Consider the following 20,285-nt stretch of genomic DNA (forward strand, 5'->3'; position numbering starts at 1 on the left):
CCCGTCGAGCCCGTGCCACTCGCTGCAAGAGCATTTCAGCTAATCCCACTCACCTGTCCTTTCCCCATAGCCCTGTAAATATGTTCCCTTAAGCTACTCATCCAATTTCCTTTTGAAAGCCACAATTGAGTCTGCCTCCACCAGCCTTTCAGGCCGTGCATTCCAGATCCCAAAAACTCGCTGCGTAAATCAAAGTTCTTACTCGTGCTGCCTTTGGTTCTTCTGCCAACCACCTTCCATCTATGTCCTCTGGTTCTCGACCCTTCCACCAATGGGGACAGTTTCTCTCTATCTACTCTGTCTAGACCCCCTTCATAACCCCTCATTATTCTTCTCACCACCCTCCCATTGAGCTTCAGGGCCTCTTTTGGTGATCCTGTAAATGTTGATTTCTTGTTTCGGCACTCTGTGAATAATCTCAGAGTTAAAATGCAGTGGAATGAGTTTCTCGTGGAACTCCAGTGCCCCCATGGGTTCATACATCCTGGAAGATAAGTAGATGACTGTCTTGTGGTTGCTCAGGTATTGAAGGGTTTTGATTAGTGGGAGGGCTTCACAAGGCTGGTAGACGATGTCTGAACCTAAGATGATGTCGTAGTCTGTGGGAAACTGCTCCTGGTCCTTACCCCATGAGAGAGCAGAGACCTTTGAGCGCTGGATAATGTCACTGGGGATGTTGCTGGCGATGTTGTATTCAATCTGATGCAGAACGATTGGCTGATCTGTCAATGTTACATCGCCACCTGCCCAAAGAATATGAAAGAATCATTTTTTTTATTCGTTCCTGGGATGTGGGCGCCGCTGGTAGGGCTGGCATTTATTGGCCATCACCTTAATGGATTACATAGGATATACGGCGCAGAAACATGGGATTTGGCCCAACCAGCCCATGCTGTAGTTTATGCTCTACTCGAGCCTCCTCCCGTCTTTCCTCATCTAAATCTATCAGCATAACCATAATATCCCCATATCCTTTGATTCCTTTAATATCTATCAACCTCAGCCTTGAATTTACACAGCGATTGAGACTCCCCAGCCCTCTGGGGTAGAGAATTCCAAAGATTCACAACCCTCTGAGTTAAGAAGTTTCTTCTTGTCTCAGTCCTAAATGGCCGACTCCTTATTCTGAGACTGTGTCCCCTGGAACTAGACTCTCCAGCCAGGGGAAACATCCTCCCTGCATCTACCCTGTCAAGCCTGTCAGAATTTTATATGTTTCAATCAGACTACTGCTAATGCAGTACCCTTGTTTAAGAAGGGAGAAAGGGATAGGCCAAGTAATTACAGGCCTGTCAGCCTAATGTCAGTGGTAGGAAAATTATTGGAAAACATCCTGAAAGACAGGATAAATCTACATTTGGAAAGACAAGGATTAATTAGGGACAGTCAGCACGGATTTTTTAAGGGAAGATCATGTTTGACTAACCTGATTGAATTTTTTGAGGAGGTAACCAGGAGGGTTAATGAGGGTAGTGCATACGATGTAGTGTATATGGACTTTAGCAAAGCTTTTGATAAGGTCCCACATGGTAGACTGGTCATGAAGGTTAAAACCCATGGGATCCAGGGCAAAGTGGCTAGTTGTATCCAAAATTAGCTTAGAGGTAGGAAGCACAGGAAATCATTGATGGATGTTTTTGTGACTGGAAGGATGTTACCAGTGGGGTTATGCAGGGCTCAGTACTGGGTGCCTTGCTTTTTGTGGTATACATCAATGATCTAGATTTGAATGTAGGGAGTATGATTAAGAAGTTTTCAGATGACATTAAAATGGCTGTGTGGTTGATAATGAAGAGGAAAGTCATGGAATGCAAGAGGATATCAATCTACTGGTCAGGTGGCCAGAGCAGTGGCAAATGGAACTTTATTTGGAGAAGTGTGAGATAATGCACTTTGGGAGGGCTAATAAGGAAAGGGTATACACATTAAGCGGTAGGCCATTTAAAAGTGTAGATGAACAAAGGGACCTTGGAGTGCTTGTCTACAGATCCCTGAATGTAGCAGGCCAGGTAGATAAGGTAGTTAAGAAGGCATATGGAATGCTTGCCTTCATTGGCTGGGGCATAGAATATAAGAGCAGGGAGGTTATGCTTAAATTGTATAATACTTTGGTTAGGCCACAGCTGGAGTACCACGTGCAAAAAGCAAGGACGTGATTGCACTAGAGACGATGCAGAGTAGATTTACTAGGATGATGCCTGGAATGGAGAATCTTAGCTATGGGGACAGATTGGATAGGCGGGGTTTGTTCTCATTGGAGCAGAGGAGGTTGAGAGGATACCTCATTGAGGTGTACAAAATTTTGAGGGCCTGGATATAGTGGATAGCAAGGGCCTATTTCCCTTGGTGGAACGGTCAATTACGAGGGGGCATAGTTTTAAGGTGGGTGTTGGAAGGTTCAGAGGGGATTTGAGGGGAGGTTTCTTCACGCAAAGGGTTGTGGGGGTCTGGAACTCACTGCCTGGAAGTGTGGGGGTGCAGAAACCCTCATCACATTTAAAAGGTGCTTGGATGGGCACGTAAAATGCCGTAACTTGCAGGGTTACGGACCGAGAGCTGGTAAGTGGGATTAGACTGGATCCCTCTTGTTGGCTGGTGTCGATACGATGGTAAGTACTGCAGGGAATCGAATATGGCCAGGGTGATCTCCTGGACTAGTTTTGATCGCTTGGATGGGTTGGAGTGGAATTTTCCCAGATTTTTTTCCCTCTGTTGGCCTGAGTTTTAATCTGTTTTTTGCCTCTCCCAGGAGATCACATGGCTCCAGTTGGGGTGGAGTGTAGAGTGTTTCGGTGCAATGGATGTTGCAGTTGTGTGGGGCGGACTGGTTGGGCTGGGTGCTCTTTACCTTTCCGCCATTGTTCATTGTTCAAAGGTTTATATGTAACCTTCAGGACTGCTGATTGAGGGCCATGCAGTTATTTTTCAGCTGACACAGACACGATGGCTCCGTCCGTGTTGTAGATTTCTATGTTTCTTCTATTTTTCTGCCTCTCATTCTTCTAAACTCTAAAGAATATAGGCCTAGTCTACTCATCTAACTCTCTCAGCATAATCCTCTATTCTCTTCTCCCTCATATACTTGTCCAGCCTCCTCATTAATGGATCTATACTATCTACTTCAACCACTCCCCGTGGTAGTGAGTTCCACATTCTCACCACTCTCTGTGTAAAGAAACGTCTTCTGAATTCCCTCTTGGATTTCTTGGTGACTATCTTATATTGATGCCCTGTAGTTATGCTCTTCCCCACAAATGGAAACACTCTCTCTGTATCCGCTCTACCAAAACCTTTCACAATTTAGGTCACCCCGATGCTTTTTTCAAGTGAAAAGAAACCAAGCCTGTTCATCCTTTCCTGATATGTATACCCTCGTATTTCTGATATAAACCTTGTAAATCTTTGCACCCTCTCTAGCGCCTCTATATCATTTTTATAATATGACGACCAGAACTGTATGCGGTTCACCAAGTGTGGTCTCACCAAGGTTCAATACAGGTTTAGCATAACTTGCCTATTTTTCAATTCTATCCCTCTAGAAATAAACCCTAGTGCTTGGTTTGCTTTTTTACAGCCTTGTTAACCTGTGTCACAATGTTTAGTGATTTGTGTATTTAACTCTGAGATCCATTTGTTCTTCTACCCCACCTAGACTCGCACCCTCCAAGTAATAATCACTGAATGATAGAAATTTACAGCACTGAATGTGACCATTTCGGCCGATCGTGTCCACACCAGCCGACAAATAGCTATATAGCCGATTCCCACTTTCCAGCTCTTGATCCATAGCCTTGTAGGTTACGGCACTGAAAGTGTACATCGAAGTACTTTTTAAATGTGGCAAGGTTTTCTGCCTCTACCACCCTTTCAGACAGTGAATTTCAGACTCCCACCACATTCTGGGTGAAAAAAATCCTCTCAATTCCACTCTAAACCTGCTACAAATTACATGGAATCTATGCCCTGGTTGTTGACCTCTGTGCTAAGGGAAATAGGTCCTTTGTATCCACTCTATCTAGGCCCCTCAAAATTTTATACACCTGAATCATGTCTCCCCCAGTCTCCTCTGTTCCAAAGAAAACAACCCCAGCCTATCCAATCTGTCCTCATAGCTAAGATTCTCCACTCCCGGCAACATTCTCCTAAATCTCCTCTGTACCCTCTCCAGTGCAATCACATTCTTCCTGTACGTGGTGACCAGAACTGCACGCAGTACTCTAGCTGTGGCCTAACTAGTGTTTTATACAGTTCAAGTATTCCGTATGCCATCTTAGCCACCTTATCTACCTGTCCTGCTACCTTCAGGGATCTGTGGAACTGCATCCATGATCCCTTTGTTCCTCTACACTTCACAGTGTCCGACCATTTATTGTGCATTCCCCTTCCTCGTTCGCCCTCCCTAATTGAAAGTGACCTCACTATTCTTCCCACCAAAATGTGCTACTTCACATTTATCTGTGTTGAACTTGTGTCAGTTTCTACCATGGTACTTACAATGGGCTATCGCTTGGAGTCTTTCACTCACCCAGCAAGGTGGCAAGGATCCCAACGATCCCAGTGCCTGAGCCCAATTCAATCACCTTCTTCCCAGAAAAGTTCAGCTGCTCCATCTCAAAGTACTGGCAGAGAACAATGCCCTGAAATTAAGCAAGCAAATGGTATGTTGACCTTTATTACAAGAGGATTTGAGTGTAAGAGTAAAGACGCTTTACTGCAATTATATAGGGCCCTGATGAAACCGCACCTGGAGTATTGTGTACAGTTTTGGTCTCCTTACCTAAGGAAAGATATACTTGGCATTGAGGGAATGCAACTAAGGTTCACCAGACTGATTCCTGGGATGGGAGATTTTCCTATGAGGAGCGATTGTGTAGAATGGGCCTATATTCTCTAGAGTTTAGAAGAATGAGAGGTGATCTCATTGAAACATACAGAATTCTTACAGGGCTTGACAGGGTGGCTGCAGGGAAGATGTTTCCTGTGGCTGGGGAGTCTAGAACCAGGAATCACAGTCTCAGAATAAGGGCTTGGCCATTTAGGACTGAGATGAGGAGGAACTTCTTCATTCAGAGGATTGTGAATCTTTGGAATTCTCCACTCCAGAGAGCTCAGTCGTTGGGTATATTCAAGACAGAGGTCAATAAATATTTGGATATTAAGGAAATAAAGGGATATGGGGATAGTGCAGGAAAATGGAGTTGAGGTAGAACATACACCCATGATGTTATTGAGGGTGGAGCTGGCTCGATGGGCCAAATGGCCTCCTCCTGTTCCTAATTCTTATGTTCTTATGTAAATAACATGTTGAATTAACATTAGAAATGTCTCATTAGAAACATTTCTGCAATACAGTACATGCTGCAAGGGAAGGGGTCAACTCCAGTAAATAGTTCCATGTGGATATAAATCCAATATTTGGCTCCAAGTAGGATTTTAAAAATTGGAACGTGATGTCAGGAAGGATGTAATCTCAATACATGGTGCCAAGGATTGTGTATACAGCACGCATGGTGCTAAAGAGGGTGGGGAATCAGTACATGATGCAATTGAGAGTAGTAACCTAAGGCACGGTGCCAGAGTGTAGATAGAGATTTCACCAATCTGTGCACCATGCCAGGGAAGTTATATCTGTGCTCCTCCACTTCTGTGGTCTTGAGCATCCTGAATTTCCATCGCACCACCATTGGCAGCCGTGCCTTCAGCTGCCTAGGGTCCTAAGCTCTGGAATTCCCTCCCCAACCCTCTCTGCTCCTTCCGTTCCTTCTTTAAGACCCCTGTTAAAACCGACCTCTTTGACCAAGCTTTTTGTCATCTGTCTTAATAGCTCCTTATGTGATGCTGTGTCAAATTTTGTTTGATAATTCTCCTGTGAAGCGCCTTGGGATGTTTTGCTAACTTAAAGGTGCTATATAAATACAAGTTAATGTTGTTGTCCCTCTCTCTCTCCCTCTCTGACCCTTTGTGTCTTTCTCTCTCTCTGTGACCCCTGTCTCTCTCTCCGTCCTATCCGTGTTTCTCTCTTTCTTTTATTCGTTCCAGGGAAGTGGGCGTCACTGGCAAGGCATTTATCACCCATCTCTAATTGCCCTGGAGAAGGTGGTGCTAAGCCGCCTTCTTGAACTGCTGCAGTCCCATATATATCCATGTGTAGATTCTTTGTGTCCTCTTCATAACTTTGGGCTTATGGTTCCCAAAGCTCTCCACCATTGGGGATTCTGCACCTCATGCCTGCGCCTGCTGCAGTCTAATGGATGGAGATTCCTAAGATAATGTAACAGAACCAGTATTACAATATCAGGTGACTGACGGGATGGTAGAAGGTGAAGAGGATGGACCTGGGTTTTTCCCCATCTAGCAATCCTGATGTTCTGATGTACATCCAACAACAACAGCAACAACAACAGCTTTTATTTAGATAGCACCTTTAACGTAGAGAAACGACCCAAGGCGCTTCACAGGAGTATCATGCAATAAAAATTTGACACCGAGCCGCAAAATTATCGCAGGTGACCAAAAATTTGGTCCAAGAGGTAGGTTTTAAGGAGCATGTTGAAAGAGGAAAGAGAAGTAGAGAGGCGGCAAGGTTTAGGCAGGAAGTTCCAGTGCTTGTGGCCTAGGCAACAGAAGGCACGGCCCCAATGGTTGAGCAATTATAATGAGCAATGCTCAGGAGGGCTGGATTAGAGGAGCGCAGACATCTCTGGGATTGTGGGGCTGGAGGAGATCACAGAGATTGTAGGGGTAAGGGCATGGAGGTTTTTGAAAACAAGGATGAGAATTTTGAAATCAAGGCATTGCTTAACAGGAAGCCAGTAGGTCAGCGGGCACAGGGGTGATGAGTGCGCGGGACTTGGTGCGAGTTAGGAAAGGGGCAGCAGATTTTTGGATGACCTCAAGTTTATGTAGGGTAGAATGTGGGATGACATGATAGGTCCAAGTCAGCATGGATTTGTGAAAGGAAAATCATGCTTGACAAACCTTCTGGAATTTTTTGAGGATGTTTCCAGTAAAGTGGACAAGGGAGAACCAGTTGATGTGGTATATTTGGACTTTCAGAAGGCTTTCGACAAGGTCCCACACAAGAGATTAATGTGCAAAGTTAAAGCACATGGGATTGGGGGTAGTGTGCTGACATGGATTGAGAACTGGTTGTCAGACAGGAAGCAAAGAGTAGGAGTAAATGGGGACTTTTCAGAATGGCGGGCAGTGACTAGTGGGGTACCGCAAGGTTCTGTGCTGGGGCCCCAGCTGTTTACATTGTACATTAATGATTTAGATGAGGGGATTAAATGTAGTATCTCCAAATTTGCGGATGACACTAAGTTGGGTGACAGTGTGAGCTGCGAGGAGGATGCTATGAGGCTGCAGAGTGACTTGGATAGGTTAGGTGAGTGGGCAAATGCATGGCAGATGAAGTATAATGTGGATAAATGAGAGGTTATCCACTTTGGAAGTAAAAACAGAGTGACAGACTATTATCTGAATGGTGACAGATTAGGAAAAGGGGAGGTGTAACGAGACCTGGGTGTCATGGTACATCAGTCATTGAAGGTTGGCATGCAGGTACAGCAGGCGGTTAAGGAAGCAAATGGCATGTTGGCCTTCATAGCGAGGGGATTTGAGCACAGGGGCAGGGAGGTGTTGCTACAGTTGTACAGGGCCTTGGTGAGGCCACACCTGGAGTATTGTGTACAGTTTTGGTCTCCTAACTTGAGGAAGGACATTCTTGCTATTGAGGGAGTGCAGCGAAGATTCACCAGACTGATTCCCGGGATGGTGGGACTGACTTATCAAGAAAGACTGGATCAACTGGGCTTGTATTCACTGAGTTCAGAAGAATGAGAGGGGACCTCATAGAAACGTTTAAAATTCTGACGGGTTTAAGACAGGTTAGATGCAGGAAGAATGTTCCCAATGTTGGGGAAGTCCAGAACCAGGGGTCACAGTCTAAGGATAAGGGTTAAGCCATTTAGGATCGAGATGAGGAGAAACTTCTTCACCCAGAGAGTGGTGAACCTGTGGAATTCTCTACCACAGAAAGTAGTTGAGGCCAATTCACTAAATATATTCAAAAGGGAGTTCGATGAAGTCCTTACTACTCGGGGGATCAAGGGGTATGGCGAGAAAGCAAGAAGGGGGTACTGAAGTTGCCTGTTCAGCCATGAACTCATTGAATGGCGGTGCAGGCTAGAAGGGCTGAATGGCCTACTCCTGCACCTATTTTCTATGTTTCTATGTAATGCGTTGGAATAGTTGCGTCTAGAGGTAACAAAGGCATGGATAAGGGCATCAGCAGCAGATGAGCTGAGGCAGGGGCGGAGACGAGCGATGTTACGGAGGTAGAAGTTAGCAAACCCACCGCACCAAAAAGCTTCAGCAGCTTGGGATATGGGGGCAAGGGCCGTAACTCGAGGTGTTTGCAGTAGAGGGCAGAGGCTCTGGATTTTGCTTTTGCTCCTTCAATTCTCAAACACTGGACTTACCGGTTGCCAGATAACCGCTGATATCCCAAGGCATCTGCTCCAGTCTCGGGTGATCCTCATTTCATAGCCGCAAAACTGGTGGCGGGTTGTGAGACTCTTGACCTCCTCCTTGTGGTCGGAGCTAGAGGAAGACTGCTTCTCCTGCTGGCCTTGCATTATCTGCTCTAGTGTCCAGGCAGGTTCACTCCAGGGATCCAGAGGTGAACCTGTCTCAGCTTCAGATTTATGCCCTTGCAGTCCCCAGGACCGACAGTGGATGACACTCTGATCTGGAAACACAAGGAACTTCAATTTTTAGCCTTTCCCATCTCTTCCCCCCAATAGTTTTGCCCGGGACACATTAAAAGGTCGTTCAAGAGCTTTTCAAGTGTCCTCATTACTGTAATGAGCAATAAAGTCAGTTTATATAAAAAGAAAGAAAGAAAATAAATGGACTGCTCCATTAGCTGAGGAGTTGTGAATAGCGCTGAGCATTGTGCAACCATCAGCAAACATCCCCACTTCTGACCTTATGTTGGAGGGAAGATCATTGATGAAGAAGCAGCTGAGGATGGTTGGGCCTAGGACACTGCCCTGAGGCACTCCTGTAGTGATGTCCTGGAGCTGTGATAATTGAAATCCAACCACCACAAACATCTTCCTTTGTATCAAAGAGAAGCAGTGGCAGGCTGAGGGAGAGAGAAGGAATGAAAAATGGAGAGCAGGCACAGAAAAGGGAGCGGGGAACCAGTGGATTAAGGAGAGGGAAAGAGAGAGAATAACAGAAAACCAAGGCGGTGAAAGAGAATGGGAGTGAGGGAACCTAGCATACAAAAGGAAAGAGATCACAGAAGAGGAGACCAAGGGTGTGGAGGAAGAGAGAATCAGACAGAATTAGGAGGATAAAGGATAGCGAGAGAGAATGAGAGGATAAACCAGGGATAAAAAGGAAGAGAGCTAAAAAGACCAGACAACTTAGACTTGGCTATATAGGGCACAATTTCAAATTGTTCAATGACACTAAACTTGGAAGTATAGTGAACAGTGAGGGGGAGAGTGATGGACTTCAAGAAGACATAGACAGGCTGGTGGAATGGGCGGACACGTGGCAGATGAAATTTAACGCAGAATAGTGTGAAGAGATAAATTTTGGTAGGAAGAACGAGGAGAGGCAATATAGACTAAAGGGTACAATCCTAAAGGGGTGCAGAACAGAGAGACCTGGGCATATATGTACACAAATTGTTGAAGGTAGCAGGGCAGGTTGAGAAAGTGGTTGAAAAAGCTAACAGTATCATCGGCTTCATAAACAGTGTAGAATACAAAAGCAAGGAAGTGACGAAGAACCTTTATAAAACACTGCTCGGCCTCAAATGTGTCCAATTCTGGGCAGCGCAATTTATGAAGGATGTGACGGCCTCAGAGAGGGTGCAGAACAGATTACCAGAATGGTCCCAGGGATGAGGGACTTCAGTTATGTGGATAGGCTGGAGAAGCTAGAGTGGTTCTCCTCAGAGAAGAGAAGGTTGAGAGGAGATTTGATAGAGGTGTTCAAAATCACGAGGGGTCTGGACAGAGTAGATAGATAGAAACTGTTCCCATTGGCGGAAGGGTCGAGAACCAGAGGACACAGATTTAATGTGATTGGCAGAAGCACCAAAGGGGACAGGAGGACAAATATTTTTACACAGCGAATAGTTAGGATCTGGAATGCATTGCCTGAAAGGGTGATGGAGGCAGATTCAATTGCGGCTTTCAAAATGGAGTTGGGTAAATACCTGAAGGAAAAAAAGTTGCAAGGCTACAGGGAAAGGGCGGGGAGTGGGACTAGCTGCGGTGCTCTTGCAGAGAGCCGGCACGGGCTCCATGGACTGAATAGCCTCCTTCTGTGTCGTAATCAATGGAGCCACAGTGAGATATTCATGAATAAAGAATGAACATGAGTGAGCCTGCTGTTTCCTGGTCGCTATTCCCGCTCACCCCCATAACCTCATCAAAAGTGCAGCAGGAACGCTATTTACCTCAATGATTAATGCGTTCACATTCACTAAAGTTACAGTGAAGGAGCTGCAGTATCTCTGTGATGTGATTCTAATAGAATCATAGGATGGTTACAACACAGAAGGAGGCCATTCGTTCCATTGGGCTCGTGCCGGCTCTCTGCAAGAGCACGGAGAGTAATGGGGGTGGATTTTCGCGTCTTCTGCGCTCCGTGTTTTGCCCCGGAGTGTCAGCAATGGCGGTGATGAGGTCTTCTGGGCAGGGGTTTTTGGGATCAGTTTTGAGGCAGCACGGAGCAGAACCGCCCGGAAGAGCTGCACCAGTTAGCAAAGCCCCAGCGCGGATTTTGAGTTCAGCCCAACCCACATGGCCTGCAGTGAGCCCTGCAGTGCACGGCTGAGAAATGGAGTGGTCCAACTATACCGAGTGCAGAGAGGTAAGTAATGGACTCCTAAAGCAAGTGTGATTGTTTCTTCTTTTCATTTTTTAATGATTTATGTCATGGTGGCGTGGGCAATGTTCTGGGAATGTCTTTGTGGGGGTTTTGTTAGGTCCGCTCCCTCCCCCACCAGGCTTCTCTTGGAGTGCTCCCAGCCCAGCTCTTTAGCTCGGGATTTTCCCATGCCAGCGCCCAAGAGGTGTATAATGCCTCCCTTAGTGCTTCGCCCCAGACTCAGAGCCCAGCTGCCCAATGTTACTTACTGAGGCAGAAACTGTTCCTGGATGCAAACTTTACTGCCCCGGAGTCATAGAGTCATTACAGCACAGAAGGAGGCCATTTAGCCCATCGAGTCCATGCCGGCTCTCTGTGGAGCAATCCAGTTAGTCCCATTCCCCCTTTCTATCCCCGTAGCTAAACAAGTTTATTTCCCTCAGGTGCCTATCCAATTTCCTTTTGAAATCATTGATCGACTCCGCTTTCACCAACCCTTGTCAGCAGCGAGTTTCACGTCAATACCACTCGCTATGTAAAAACGTTCTTTCTCACATCCCGCCTGTATTTCCTGCTCAAAACCTTAAATCTGCGTCTCCTAGTCCTTGTATCATCAGCTAATGGGAACAGCTTTTCTTTGTCTATCTTATCTAAACCTGTCATAATCTTGTGCACCTCTATCAAATTTCCCCTCAATCTCTTTTGCTTCTAAGGAGAACAAACCCAGCTTCTCCAACCTAACCTTGTAGCTAAAATTCCTCATCCCTGGAACTATTATGGTGAGTCTCCTCTGCACCCTCTCAAAGTGTGGTGACCAGAACAGGAAGCAATATTCTAGTTGTGGCATAACCCAAGCATTATAAAGGTTCAGCATAACTTCCCTGCGTTTGTACTCAATACCACTATTTATGAAGCCCAGGATGCCACATGCTTTGCTGACTACTTCAGCTAGTTCCACTCCCCCGCCCTTTCCCAGTTGCTCTGCAATTGTATTTCCTTCAGCTACTTATCCAATTCAGATTGGCCATTTGTAACATGCAGCAGCCCAAATTGTGTAAGTGATTTAAAATTGAAATTCTGCATTATACACCTCCCGTCTTTCGCAATGAGACATAAGAACATAAGAAATAGGAGCATGAGTTGGCCATTTGGCCCCTCGAGCTTACTCCACCATGACTTATCTGATCATAGGACCAGCTCCATTTCCCTGCCCACTCCTCATAACTCTTTACTTCCTTATCGCTCAAAAATCTGTCTATCTCCACCTTAAATATATTCAATCACCCAGCCGCCACAGCTCTCTGGGGCAGAAAATTCCATAGAGTTGCAACCCTCAGAGAAGAAATTCTTCCTCATCTCAGTTTTAAATGGGCAGCTCCTTATTCTGAGACTGTCCCCTAGTTTTAGTTTCCCCTATGAGTGGAAACATCCTCTCTGCATCTACCTTGTCGAGTCCCTTCATTATCTTATATGTTTCGATAAGCTCACCTCTCATTTTCGAAACTCCAATGTGTATAGGCCCAATCTACTCAACCTTTCTTCATAAGTCAAATTCTTCATTTCAAGAATCAACCTTGTGAACCTTCTTTGAATGCCTCCAATCCAAGTATATCCTTCCTTAAATACAGAGACCAAAACTGTACGCAGTACTCCAGGTGTGGCCTCACCAACTCCCTGTAAAATATGTAAAACGAGAGCCCTGGCTGTCCTCTCAGGTGCACATTAAAGATCCCACAACCGCTATCTCGAAGAAAAATAGGAGGGTGGTGAGTTCTCCTCAATGTCCTGGGGCCAATATCCCCATCACTAATCAGATTATCTAGTCATTATCACGTTGATATTTGTGAGAGCTTACTGTGTGCAAATTCGCTGTCGCGTTTCCCAAATTACAACAGTGACTACACTTCAGAAAGCACTTCATTGGCTGTAAAGTGCTTTGGGACTTCCTGAGGTCGTGCAAGACGCTATTGAAATGTAATTGTTTACTTTTTCTTAAATAATTACGTAAACAACAATGCATTTATATAACGCCTTTAACGTAGTAAATTGTCCCAAGGCACTTCACAGGAGCATTATCAAAGAAAATTTAACACTGAGCCAAATAAAGAGATATTAGGACAGATGACCAAAGACTTGGTCAAATAGGTAGGTTTTAAGAAGTACCTTAAAGGAGGAGAGGGAGGGTAGAGGTTTAGGGAGGAAATTCCAGAGCTTAGGGCCTAGGCAGCTGAAGGCACAGCCACCAATGGTGGAGCGATGGAAATAGGGGGATGTGCAGGAGGCCACAATTGGAGGAGCACAGAGATCTCGGAGGCTTGTAGGGTCTGGAGGAGGTTACAGAGATAGGGAGTGGGTGAGGGACATGGAGGGATTTGGACAGGAAGATGAGAATTGTAGGGGTTGGAGGAGGTTACAGAGATAGGGAATGGACGAGGGCCATGGAGGGATTTGGACAGGAGGATGAGAATTGTAGGGGTTGGAGGAGGTTACAAAGGTAGGGAGGGAGCAAGGGTCATGGGTGATTTGAACAGGAGGATGAGTATTGTCAGGGCTGGAGGATGTTAGAGATAGGGTGGGGCGAGGGACAGGGATGGATTTTAACAGGAGGATGAATATTGTCAGGCTGGCGAAGGATACAGAGACAGGGAGTGTGGGGGGTGGGGGGGGGGCGGATCGGGCGTATGAAGTGATTTAAACAGGAGGTTGAGAATTGCAGGGTTACAAAGGTTACAGAGATAGGGAGCAGGCGAGCACTGTGGAGAGATTTGAACAGGAGAATGAGTATTATCGGGGCTGGAGGAGGTTACAGAGAAAGGGGGAGGGGGGGCGTCCAGAGATGAGACCACATCATGAACAATAAAGAGAACCAATCCTGGGCTTTCAAAGCCAGTATAGCAGGTCCGAGGAGAAGCCAGCACGGTGAATGGCAGGGGTAAGGGTTGCCACTACCTGCACGTTTAAAAATGTAATGAGCCAACTTACTTTGCACTTTCTCAGTGGTGTTGGAAGCTCTTCAGTACAGTGGACCTGAGGATATGACTGCCAACAGGATCTCGCCAGTACCTCCCACTGAGCATTGCCTCCAGTTTTAACAAGTCACAATCTCTTCAGATTGCAACATCCTCACATTGTGTCCTACTGTTGTGAAACTCTGATTAGTTGCATCAGCTGGCATGCCGAGAGAGGAGGTTTCCTTGGGATGGTGAACTCCCAGCACTTGCTGTCCTGCTGTGCTACTTTACACTAGGACATCCAGTCCTTCCTGTGCTGTACTGCGTGGAGATGACACATTGGGAGTGTTCAGATCACATATTTCCCACTCCGTGACATTGTCCATCTCTGCCCCAGCCTCAGCTCATCTGCTGCTGAAGCCCTCATCCATGCCTTTGTTACCTCTAGAGTTGACTATTTCAACGCACCCCTGCCTGGCCTGTCAGATGTCTGTGCTCCTCTAATTCTGCCCACCCGAGCATCCCTAATTTTAATTGCTCAACCATTGGTGGCCAAGCCTTGTGTTGCCTGGGCCCCAAGCTCTGGAACTCCCTGTCTAAAACTTGCTATCTCTGTTTCCTCCTTCAAGACACTCCATAAAACCTACCTCCACCTGCACGAATTTCTACTTATGTCAAACTTATATCACACAATACTCCTGTGAAGCGCCTTGGGACGTTTCACTCCATTAAAGGCGCTATATAAATACAAGTTGTTGTTATATAGAGGGACTCCTCCTGATGTTCTGTTCATTTTGAGGAGCTGACTCTACTCTTTAAATAAAAAAATATAATCAGTGATCATTCCACCTTCAGAAAGAAAGACTTGCATTTCTATAGCGCATTTCACAACAACCGGATGTCCCAAAGCGCTTTGCAGCCAATGAAGTACTTTTTTTGAAGTGTAGCCATTGTTGTAATGTAGGAAACGCGGCGGCCAATGTGATAAATGACCAGATGATCTGTTTAGCGATGAACATTGAGGGATAAATATTGGCACCAGGAAGGTAGTGCCTTGGGATCTTTTCCATCCACTTGTGGGAGAGGAGACGGGGCCTCAGTTTAACGTCTCATCCTGAAAGACGGCACCTCCAATAGTACAGCGCTCCCTCAGTACTGCCCCTCCGACAGTACAGCGCTCCCTCAGTACTGCCCCTCTGACAGCACAGCACTCCTTCAGTACTGCCGCTCCGACAGTATAACGCTCCCTCAGTATTGCCCCTCCGACAGTACAGCACTCCCTCAATACTGCCCCTCCAATAGTACAGCGCTCCCTCAGTATTGCCCCTCCGACAGTACAGCACTCCCTCAATACTGCCCCTCCAACAGTACAACACTCCCTCAGTACTACCCCTCCGACAGTGCAGCGCTCCCTCAGTACTGCCCCTCCGACAGTACAGCGCTCCCTCAATACTGCCCCTCCGACAGTACAACACTCCCTCAGTACTACCCCTCCAACAGCGCAGCGCTCCCTCAGTACTGCCCCTCCGACAGTGCAGCGCACCCTCAGTACAGCCCCTGCACACACGTCTGTTTTAGAGTAATAAAGAGTTGTTTATTTTTACTTGCAAGGGAGAGGTGGCTAAGTGTGAGTTCCCAACTCAGTTCAACCCCACTCTCTCTCTGAACAACATTTCATCATTACCTTTATACAATTACTCAACATATTTTGGTTGGCAGTATATCTCTTCAAAGTTCGCTTGAAGCTTGTGGTTTGTACATCCAAAGCCGTTACTGCTTCTTGGCCATTTACAAACCACATCCCTTGCTCACACTTCAGATGTTATTTCAGGGGATTTACTTTAACTAGAGCTTGTCTGTGGTTTATGTGCTGTCTCAGCTGGTGTGCAGTTTGCATTGTTAACCCCTTAATTCCTGAAGAATACAATATCCCACTTCAGATAAAAGCTCATGGGGTTGGGGGTAATATATTAGCATGATAGAGGATTGGCTAACCAACTAACATAAAACAGAGTCAGGATAAATGGGTCTTTTTTCGGTTGGCATACAGTGACTAGTGGGGTGCCACAGGGATCGGTGCTGGGTCCTCAACTATTTATAATCTATATCAATGACTTTGATGAAGGGACAGAGTGTAATGTAGCCAAGTTTGCTGATGATACAAAGATGGGTGGGAAAGCAAATTGTGAGGAGGACACAAAAAATCTGCAAAGGGATATAGACAGACGAAGTGAGTGGGCTAAAATTTGGCAGATGGAGTATAATGTGGGAAAATGTGAGGTTATATACTTTGGCAGAAATAATAGAAAAGCAAATTATAATTTAAATGGAGAAAAATTGTTAAGTACTGCAGCAGAGAGAGACCTGGGGGTCCTTGTGCATGAAACACAAAAAAGTTAGTATGCAGGTATAGCAATTAGTCAGGAAGGCAAATGGAATGTTGGCCTTTATTGCAAGGGGGATAGAGTATAAAAGCAGAGACGTCCTGCTACAACTGTACAGGGTATTGGTGAGGCCTCTCCTGGAGTACTGTTATGTATGCAATAACTGTAAGACTGAGTACTCTTTAACTCCAAGAGGTACAACCTTGGCTCTGCTTTATTAAGGCCCAAAGTGCCTAACGTACAAAATGGCTGGCCTTTTATACTTAGGCTGCACCGTGTGCGTGCAGCCCAATGGCCTCCAACAATGACACCATCTAGTGACTAGTGATTCCAAAAGTACATACATGACAATACCCCCTCTGAGATCGTAACACAGTCTTTTACAAATGGAGATGGGCCAGTGTTTTCCGCTCCCGGGTTGAGCGTCTCAGTTCAACTCCAGCCTTGGGTGAGTGTTCAGAGTCTGTTGTGATTGTGGCTGGGTGGCTGACCTGGTGGGAGTGGCAATGGTCATGTCAGGGATTGACATTTTCATTGAACATGTCAGTGATTGAAAGTCCAGATTCACTGATGACCCTTGAGTCCTCTGATGACTGGGGGTAGGTTGGTTGGTCGTTGATTGTCTCTTCTTCTGACTGTTCCGTTTCGTCCGTGTGTGGCAGCTTTGTCTGATCCATATGTTTCCTGCAAGTTTGCCCATTTTTGAGGTTGACAATAAATACTCTGTTGCACTCCTTGGCCATGACAGTACCAGCAATCTACTTGGGACCCTGACCATAATTCAGAACATATACAGGATAATTTACAGAAATATCGTGTGACACAGCTGCCTGATCATGATATCCTTGCTGACTTTATCTTCTATAGTCAACATGATTATTCAAATCAGGGTGTACCAGAGATAGCTTGGTCTTGAGACCTCTCCATCGTTAGTTCAGCAGGCGAGACCCCGGTAAGCACATGTGGTCTTGTCCTGTAACTAAGCAGTATTTATGACAGTTGGGTCTGCAGTGACCCTTGGGTTATTCGCTTCATACTCTGCTTTATGATTTGGACAGCACGTTCTGCTTGCCCATTGGATGCAGGTTTGAATGGTGCTGAACTTACATGTTTGATACCATTGAGTTTCATGAACTCTTGAAACTCCTGACTGGTGAAGCACAATCTGTTGTCACTCACCACTATGTCAGGCAGACCATATGGCACGAACATGACAGAGATTCTCAATGCTAACTGTGGACGTGTTGGATGACACGATTATACATTCTATCCACTTTGAATATGCATCCAACACAACTAAAAACATCTTCCCCAGAAAGGGACCTGCAAAGTCTATGTGGATCCTGGACCATGGTTTAGACAGCCACGACCACAGACTCAGCGGCGATTCCGCTGGTGCTTTGCTGAGCTGCATGCAAGTGTTGCACTGATGCCCACATGATTCCAGCTCAGACTCAATTCCCAGCAACCACACATGAGACCTGGTGATGGCTTTCATCATTACAATGCCAGGAAGAGTGCTATGTAGCTCACGTACAAATCTCTCTCTCCCTTGCTTGGGCATAACAAAATGATTGCCCCACAGTATACAATCCGACTGAATAGACAGTTCATTTTTGCGACGAGTGTAAGGTTTGGTCTCCTTGCACATTTGCTTGGGTATGGCAGATCAATCACCTTTGAGGATGCAACTCTTCACCACCGTTAAATCGGGTCCTGGCTGGTTCAGGTCTTAAATTGTTGAGCCGTGACAGGGGTTCCTTCACTCTCAAAAGCATCCATAACTAACAATAGGTCCGCCGGTTGTGGCATTTCCATCTCCAGTGTGGGCAACGGCAAATGGCTCAAAGCATCAGCACAGTTCTCGGTGCCAGGTCTGTGGCGAATGACAATCATAAGTGGATAATGTCAGTGTCCACCTCTGGATATGGGATGAAGCATTTGTATTGATAACTTTGCTTTCAGAGAACATTGAAATGAGCGGCTTGTGATCTGTCTCCACTTCAAACCGAAGACCGAACAGGTACTGATGCATCATTTTAACCCCATCCACACAGGCTAGAGCTTCTTTTTCTACCATGCTGTAGCTCTTTCCGCTTTAGACAAACTTTTTGATGCATACGCGACTGGTTGAAGTTTACCCGACTCATTAGTTTGTTGGAGTATGCAACCAATTCCATATGATGAAGCATCACAGGCCAACACTAAACATTTGCATGGGTCATAATGTACCAGCAGCTTGTTAGAGCAAAGCATATTAGTGGCTTTCTCAAAAGCTCTGTCTTGAGACGCACCCCACACCCAGTTGTCGCCTTTTCTTCGCAGCATGTGCAGTGTTTCTAATAAGCTGCTCAATTTAGGTAGGAAGTTACCGAAGTAGTTGAGTAGACCCAGAAATGAGCGCAGCTCCAGCACATTCTGCGGCTTGGGTACATTCTTGATGGCCTTGGTTTTCGCGTTTGTGAGCCTGATGCTGTCAGCAACAATTTTTCTCCCCAGGAATTCGACATCTGGTGCCATGAAGACGCATTTTGAGCATTTCAGTCTGAGTCCCACTCTGTCCAGACGCTGTAGAACCTCTTCCAGGTTGTTCAAATGTTCCTTGGACTCATGACCTGCGACCAGGATGTCATCTTGGAACACGACGGTTCTGGGAACGGACTTCAGTAGACTCTCCATGTTCCTCTGGAATATTGCTGCAGCTGAGCAAATTCCAAAAGGACACCTGTGGTAAATAAACAGTCCTTTATGCGTGTTAATGCACATAAGTCTCTTCAACATCTTGACCAGCTCCTGTGTTATGTAGGCTGATGTCGAGTCCAGTTTGGTGAACGACTTCCCCCTGGCTAATGTTGCAAACAAGTCATCAGTCTTCGGTAATGGATACTGATCCTGTTTCGAAACCCTGTTGATCGTAGCCTTGTAGTCTCCACAGATTCTGACTGTGCCATCGCTTTTCAGCACAGGAACGATGGGGCTGGCCCATTCATTAAATTCAACCGGTGAAATGATCCCTTCATGCTGGAGTCTGCCCAGTTCGATTTCGACCTTCTCCCTCATCATATACGGAACTGCCCGAGCTTTATGATGGACGGGTCTTCCATCCGAGTCCACATGGATCTGCACTTCGGCTCCCGTGAAGTTGCTGATGCCCGGTTCGAACAGCGAGGGGAACTTGCTCAGTACTTGGGCGCATGTATCTTCCTCCGACGACAATGCCTTGATGTTGTTCCAGTCGCATCTGATTTTTCAAGCCAGTTCCTGCCGAACAGCATTGGGACATTGCCTGGGACAATCCATAGCGGTAACTCATGAACCGCAGTGTCATACGACACTTTAATTGTGGCACTGCCAATCACTGTTATGAGTTCTTTGGTGTACGTATGCAACTTGCCATTGACTGTACTCAGTCTGGGCCTCACAGACTTAGTATCCCACAGCTTGTCGAATGCATTCTGGCTCGTTATCGATTGACTCGCCCCGGTGCCCAGTTCCATCGATACCAGTAACACATTAAATTTCACGTTAATCATTATCAGTTTGCTCTTAGTTAGGAAAGTACAGTCCATACATTTCCTCCTCTGGTATCTTGGATTGTGTATCTGGATCTGCGCTAGTCTGACCATCATCCTCCACGTGGTGTGTCACAACACGCTTGCTCATCTGTGGACACTTGCGCTGGAGATGCCCCACTCTCAGACAGTCAGTACAATTATATTGCTTAAATTGCACTGCTGGTGCGGGTGATTTCCCCCACAACACCAACACGGAGAAATCGGATGCATTCTGCTCACAGACTTTGGGCAGCCACAGGTTCCACGTACACAGTCGGGTATTCCCTGCCATGTGCCGCTCTGCCAAACACTGAATCAATCACATTTACAGTACTTGCTGAGTTTTGATTTTTCACAGATATTTGCTTTAGACGTCTATCTGTCATCATGCATGATTGAGCGATCATGATGGCCCTGTTCAAGTCCAACATCTCCACCGCCAGTAGTTTACGCAGGATCATCTCGTGGTTGAAGCCGATAATGAAGAAATCATGCAGCAT

The 20,285-nt window shown here is 46.0% G+C and overlaps 1 protein-coding gene across 1 annotated transcript; it reads right to left on the reverse strand.

Annotated features, from left to right (window-relative positions):
* On the reverse strand, positions 1-20,285 carry LOC139274151 (EEF1A lysine methyltransferase 3-like). The gene is made up of 5 exons (XM_070891192.1): positions 20,215-20,285; positions 18,526-18,704; positions 8,484-8,752; positions 4,526-4,637; positions 1-743 (listed from the first exon to the last, which is right to left on the reverse strand). The coding sequence occupies exons 1-5, from the start codon at positions 20,283-20,285 to the stop codon at positions 313-315; spliced, it is 1,062 nt and encodes a 353-aa protein (XP_070747293.1). The 3' UTR covers positions 1-312.

Source organism: Pristiophorus japonicus, chromosome 9 (assembly GCF_044704955.1).
Source record: "Pristiophorus japonicus isolate sPriJap1 chromosome 9, sPriJap1.hap1, whole genome shotgun sequence".
NCBI classification, from domain to species: Eukaryota; Metazoa; Chordata; class Chondrichthyes; family Pristiophoridae; genus Pristiophorus; species Pristiophorus japonicus.

What these genes read in the sequence shown, in the direction of transcription:
- LOC139274151 (XM_070891192.1), bottom strand. Translation starts at nt 20,285, where the DNA reads ATGCTGCATGATTTCTTCATTATCGGCTTCAACCACGAGATGATCCTG. An exon ending in AGGCGACAACTGGGTGTGGG is followed by an intron (nt 8,753 to 18,525) that starts GTGCGTCTCAAG and finishes TTGTGTTTCCAG; the next exon opens with ATCAGAGTGTCATCCACTGT. An exon ending in CAGCGGTTATCTGGCAACCG is followed by an intron (nt 4,638 to 8,483) that starts GTAAGTCCAGTG and finishes GCTTAATTTCAG; the next exon opens with GGCATTGTTCTCTGCCAGTA.